The sequence below is a fragment of the Citrus clementina genome, unplaced genomic scaffold (genome assembly GCF_000493195.1).
Source record: "Citrus clementina cultivar Clemenules unplaced genomic scaffold, Citrus_clementina_v1.0 scaffold_4, whole genome shotgun sequence".
NCBI lineage: Eukaryota > Viridiplantae > Streptophyta > Magnoliopsida > Sapindales > Rutaceae > Citrus > Citrus x clementina.
Window position 1 is genome coordinate 10714981 of NW_006262274.1, and position 6525 is coordinate 10721505.

General features: G+C 36.3%; 1 protein-coding gene across 2 annotated transcripts in view; it reads left to right on the forward strand.

The window, feature by feature from the left end:
• The first annotated feature begins 592 nt into the window (after window positions 1–592).
• LOC18044881 (MND1-interacting protein 1) overlaps window positions 593–6525 on the forward strand; it is a 9750-nt gene continuing 3817 nt past the window's right edge. The window contains exons 1-4 of one of the 2 annotated variants that reach the window (XR_002905959.1): window positions 593–718; window positions 804–2460; window positions 5581–6140; window positions 6394–6476. Coding sequence is in view for 1 of the 2 variants with exons in the window: in XM_006436681.2 (XP_006436744.1) it covers window positions 829–2460; window positions 5581–6099 (2151 nt within the window). In the remaining variant the exon portion in view is untranslated. Of the gene's footprint in view, window positions 719–803; window positions 2461–5580; window positions 6310–6393; window positions 6477–6525 lie in introns of those variants that run through there. The other variant, XM_006436681.2, reaches the window with a different exon arrangement.

Sequence of the window (6525 nt, forward strand, 5' to 3'; positions counted from 1 at the left end):
AGTACATATTCACAGACGAGAGATGTTCCTGCTTCACTCGCATTTCACAGGCGAGAAAAACTTATAAATATTTAGCCTCCACAATACTTTTGTGGAGGCTTGAACCTCTGTCCTCACACTTATGAGGACAGCAGTCCAACCACTTCAGCTAAAGATTTAGTTAATAAGTGTTTATTTAATACTATAAGTTGACATCATTTGAATAAAATTTTTGAAGATTAAATAAATATTTTGTATCTATTATTATAAGCTCAAATTTTAAGTTTTTGAGAGGAGAAATTATAATTTTTTAAAACATTTATATATTCTTTATTTATTAGATAATTTTTATGTTATCATTATAATATAAGTTTAAAAATTTTACATATTAAAATAATTTTATTATCTTTAATAAAAATTCTTATTCACAATTCAATGAATAAAATTTTAATAAAATTTACACTTATAAAAATTCTAATAACAAAAATTTTATTTAAATAAAATTTATTTAAAAAAAGTATACCTACGGGCAAGTAGAATCTTTTCATTTGCAAACTTTTAACCAGTGAATATGGCCCAACTATCATGTATAATTGGGTCCCACTTAACAACACAAATTAATGAATCATACACATTCTTAAGCCAATTGCATTTGCCTTAACCATTTTCTCTCACAAATTCAGCGAACTTATTGAATAAACCAAACAAACTCCATCCTCTGCATCGTCAACCCCTCACTGTGAGTTCCTCTCTCGCTCTTATTTTTCAATTCTTTTTATGATTTTTATTATAAATGTTATTGATATTATTATTGATTGTTTTAGGGTTGTTGTTGATCGAAAGAATAACATGGGTTGCACTGTGAGAGAGAAGCATATCCGCACAACACGGAGGACCCGATCCGTCAAACCGGAATTCGATCCATGTTGTTATCTTGATAAGGCGTCGATATCAAAATCCATTCTTGAATCTGGACTCAAACCCTTGAGTTACCATCTGGGTCTGAACGATCCGTCCCATAATTCTAATCCCAATGCCGATGATCACGGTTGGGGTTACTGCACTGAAGAACAATTGGAGGAAATTTTGTTGAAAAATTTAGAGTTTTTATACAATGAAGCTATTTCTAAGCTTGTTGCCTTAGGGTACGATGAGGATGTTGCTCTGAAGGCTATTTTGAAAAATGGCCATTGTTATGGGGGCATGGATGTTTTAACTAATATTTTGCATAATTCTTTGGCTTATTTGAATAGTAGTAGTACTAGTGGTGGAAATGGTAATACTAGCAGTGTCAATTCGGAGGATTCCGAGCCTGTTTTTAATGATTTGAGACAGTTGGAAGAGTATTCCCTTGCGGGTATGGTCTGTTTGTTGCAACAAGTTAGGCCACATTTGAGTAAGGGTGATGCCATGTGGTGTTTGCTCATGAGTGATCTTCATGTGGGTCGTGCTAGTAGTATTGAGATTCCTGGTACTAATGTTTGTGGTGGCACAATTTCAAACAATGTGGATAGTGTGAGTAATGGTGGGGTTAATGGTGTTGTGGCTCCGGCGCTGTGTAGGTTTCATGGAGGCTGGGGGTTTGGGAGTGGGGGGAATGCGGAGTTTTCAGTTAATGGGTTTTTTTCGTACAGTGCTGAAATGACTTTGCCAAGGGATATTGAATGTCCTAAGAGGTTTAATCTTTCACCTTCTATGAAATCGTTACTGAAAAGGAATGTTGCAATGTTTGCTGCTGGCTTTCGGGCTAGTTCAAAGCAGGGGCATTCACAACCTCAGGCTTGTGTGAGTGTTATGGCGGGTAGGGATGCATCTCTGGTTGCATCAGGGGCTGAGGTAACGGTTGAGAATTGTGAAGACTCAAAGAATTTGAAGGATCCAAATGGGGTTGATTCTGTGCTGAGTAAAATGCGCGATTTGAATATTGATGAGAATTTGGAGACCATAACAGATGATCAGAAGGATGAAATTGTGGTCACTATGCTTCATCAGATTAAGGATCTTGAGAGACAGGTGAAGGAGCGAAAGGAGTGGGCACACCAGAAGGCAATGCAAGCTGCAAGAAAACTGAGTAATGATCTAACGGAGCTTAAAATGTTGAGGATGGAGAGGGAGGAGACTCAGCGTTTGAAGAAAGGAAAACAGACTCTTGAAGATACAACCATGAAGAGGCTCTCGGAGATGGAGAATGCTCTGAGGAAGGCTAGTGGTCAGGTGGATAGAGCAAATGCAGCTGTTAGGCGGCTTGAAACAGAGAATGCTGAAATTAGAGCTGAGATGGAGGCTTCTAAGTTGAGTGCTGCTGAGTCTGTTACGACATGTTTGGAGGTTGCCAAGAGGGAGAAAAAGTGTCTGAAGAGGCTCTTGGCTTGGGAGAAGCAGAAAGCTAAGTTACAGGAGGAGATCGCTAACGAGAAAGAGAAGATTAAGGAGTTGCAACAATGTTTGGCTCGGATTCAGCAGGATCAGAAAGAAACTGAGGTGCGTTTAATTTGTCTGTTTCCATGGTTTTCCACCCATAAAATTTCCACAAATATCCACTGCTTTCCTAATATGTCTTTAAATATATAGGGTTACAAACGTTGTAGTCAATTATCGAGAATACCAACTGTACACGTGGTGTACACCTGGTGTGCTCATTGAGTTTTACTTTAAGGAAATCATAACCCATCTATAGAATTCATTAATATTATTGACTTAAACTTTAGTGGCCCAGTGTCTTGTGCTGCACAGACATAAGTGAATAAAAATAAATAAATATTAAAAGTAGGTAGACGCATAACAATTTATGTAATGAAATCGGCCCATTGAATCATATGGGAAGCTGGGACTCAAACACGGATGCTATGTCTCAGTGAATTGTCAATTTAGAACTCATGGATGAAAATCAGAAGTATGAAGTATTGAAGTTACAAACAGCCTTATATATAGATTCTGTATGAACAATGGTAGGTCACGTGGTTGAGTAAAGAAAAATGATGCTAACTGTAGGAAGTTTTATTTTGGTAGAGTTATTAAGGGCATTGGTCAATTAGAAAGCTAATACACAAGTAATATCTTACTGGGCTAATACTTCACCACTGCATTGATTCTTGGATGTCTAACTTAATTTTAGAATGAAGAGGAGAGGGTGCTGCAGTAGGCAAGTTTAAATGCCTATTTTGTCCCTGAAGTTAGCATGGAGACGGTTACCAAATGCAATTTTCTTATCACCATATATAAGCTACAGTTCAAGATCAGTCAGTGATGATGCGTTTATAAGCCAACGGAAGGAAAAGCAAACTGAATATTATAAAAAGCATTACTGAAAGAGTAATCTTGGAACAAGCATAATATTGTTGGTGTTGTAGCAGATTTTTGAGTTGAATGAGATTCCTACAGTTTCTCAAGTTGATCATGTGATTAATATTAGTTTTCAGGATAATGTCGCTATTTGGCAACAGTATCTTTGCTTTGGACTTGGAACCAGGGTTCATCACTAAACATTGCCTTGTCTTTTCTCCCCTTTTGGTTTAGTTTGTTATCAATTTACTTAATCTCCAAATTCATATTTTGGTGTTGGATGCCTTGAAATGATATTGCATTTTTAAAAGTCAGCCAATGTATACAATTTTTTCTAACAATATCCTTTTCTTTAGCTTACTTGCACTAAAATCAGAAGATTGGTATATAGATTGTAGTTTCAGTGCATGGTGGATGCAACCAGTTACTTAACTTTCTTTTTTTCAGCCTGTAGTTTAACAAAGTGGACATTAATTTAGGATAGGAACTATTAAAAACTATTAACAGAATTATCTAATAAGTACAGTTTCGTTAACTTGTCAACTTTTAGCCCTTGGGCTTTAGCTCAAGTCCGAAGGGGATGGAGGGTAGTTGGTATATTCAAATCTCAAATTTTATGATTTTAAACAAATTGAAATCGCCAAGTCAGTTCAATGTTTTCAGTGGAAGTATAGTGCTCAAGTGTGTGATCAATGTATGATAGTTCAACATTAAGCTGGTGTAAAATTGCATTGCGGCTGAACAGCCAAGGTGGCCAAAATGCATTTATGAGCGTGATAATTGCTGGATTAGATAATATGAAATTTTTAATTCTGTTTAGCTATTTTGGAATACACATGTTTATCCGGTCGCATGTCCTGTCATTTTATAGTTTTAATATTTTGTGACTATGAGAGTGCAATTTGGATTAACAATAATCATTAAGAAAATGTAAATGGAAGCAAATACAAACGTTACCGATCTGTTGGTGGCATGATGTGATTTCGAGGGACACTTATTTTTTGAATCTTCTGCTAGTATGCTGTATGATTATTTGTCTTTGACTTGACTGTAAGGGTGTGTTGTTCTTTATATGTTCTGCTTTTGAATTGAGCTTACTTTGTTTGATCAACTTTTCAAAGTTGGCTCACAATTAGTTTTAATTAGTGCAGATCTCTTTATTTTGTGTGTACACCTTAGGAACACCATGGAACCTGACAGTTTAAACTCTTGAGGTTCTTGATTTCTCTTTTCATGTAATGAACAGATTCGTCTAACTGTGGATAATGGCTTTTGATGCCGCAAATAAGTTGCTCTGTTATTTAACAAATTGTATGATGGGCCATCACATGGGATAATTTACTCCTATCATTTTTATGTGAAGTGTTGTCTGCAAGTTTCTAGTTTGTTTTGTTATTTTCATCCTCTTTTAAGTTCATTTCCCTCATAGAGCTCACAGAATGCAATCAAGCTTTTGATTTCTGTCCTGCTTATTATATGTTCATTTTACATACAACCATCTTCCTTAACCACACATAATAGTTTGCATTCATTGGTGTGGCTAACGTTCAGTATGATATGTGAATAAAAACAGACCTTCTTCCTTTATATTTATAAAAAGGAGTATTGATTCAACGGTAATTAATTTATTACAAAAACAAAATATAGCGGTACCCAGCAATTTCCTGTTCCCGACAGTACTCAAACCTTTTTCGAGGATGCGGGTGGCATTAGCTCATAATTTGGTTTTGGTGTTTCAATAATGCGAGATCTGGTCCTAACTCCAACGAATACTTCCTTCTTTACACACACACACGCGCGCACACACATATATATACCTGGTAAGTTAGGTACAGGTCTATTCTTTCTTGCCAACCATTTAGATTATCTTAAGCTAGCATGTGGATTTACTGTATCTTGTTACTCTGTCATCCGTCTTGCATTTCTATAATTTTAAAAGCAGTATCTTTCTTTCGGGGAGAAAAAAAGTGTACTGGCTTGTAAAAGCAGTATCTTTCTTTCAGGGAGAAAAAAAGTGTACTGGCTTGTGGTTTTCGTGTAGAACGGTTGATGGGGAATGTTGCCTCCTGAATTTAAATTACTGACATGTATGAGGTAAAATTGAGGTAGAAAACAAATATGGCCTTGGCCTCTTAAGGTATCTATTTATAATATAATATAATACCACTAAATTACTGACATGTATGAGGTAAAATTGAACTGACTTGATGACTTTTGTTAGCTTTTCTAAATTCTTTCCCTTCAAGTCTTAGTTTATTCACTCTGCTCTTCCCATTTTCATGATTGGACCAATTAGAAAACACAATCTTCTTATTACAGTCTAAGTGGAGGCAAGAGCAAAAGGCCAAAGAGCTACTCTTGGCCCAAGTGGAGGAGGAACGGCGATCCAAGGAAGGTGCTGAAGCTGGTAATAAAAGAAAGCTTGAGGCTTTGCGGCTGAAGATAGAGATAGACTTCCAGCGTCATAAGGATGATCTGCAAAGACTTGAGCAGGAGTTTTCGCGCCTAAAAGCTTCTGCTGAGTCTAATGAGCAGAATCATCAGTCGAATACTTTACCACCGGGAAAGTTAGAGAGGGCAAAGCCCCAAGGAGAAACAATTGCTAGGTTGCTCCATGAATTAGATGAACTGGAGGATTCTTCTGAGAAAGAAACCAACTGTGATAGGGACTGCATAATTTGTTTGAAAGATGAAGTGTCAATTGTTTTCTTGCCATGTGCGCACCAAGTTTTGTGTGCCAGTTGCAGTGACAATTATGGAAAGAAGGGGAAAGCTACATGTCCATGCTGCCGGGTTCCAATTGAACAGAGGATCCGTGTTTTTGGTGCCAGTTCCTAGTCGTAGTTTGTCTTAAGAAAATGCTGTCAAATCTCCTTCAGGTATACTGATATTATGCAATTTAAATTTTGTCCCGGCTGTTTGGACTGCATGCTTTTAAACCTGTCTTGATATGCTGAAGTGCTTCAGTGGAATATGGTTGGTTTGCAAATAAGAAAATTCAAGCCTAAATAAGTGAAATGCATTTTACTTGGGTTTGGAAACTCAGAATCTAGCTATAATAATTTCTCTTATCTTATTTGCCAAATTTTCATTAAGAATTTTTTTTTTAAAATTTTATGTTTTCACATTCAGAAAGAGTTGAAGCAAAGCAATTGCAGTAGCAGTGTGTATTGATTTTGGTGATTGGCTTGAAAGTCCGTATTTGATTCTTTAAGGTAATATCTAATATTTTCCAACATAACTTTTGATGAAATATGTTATCTT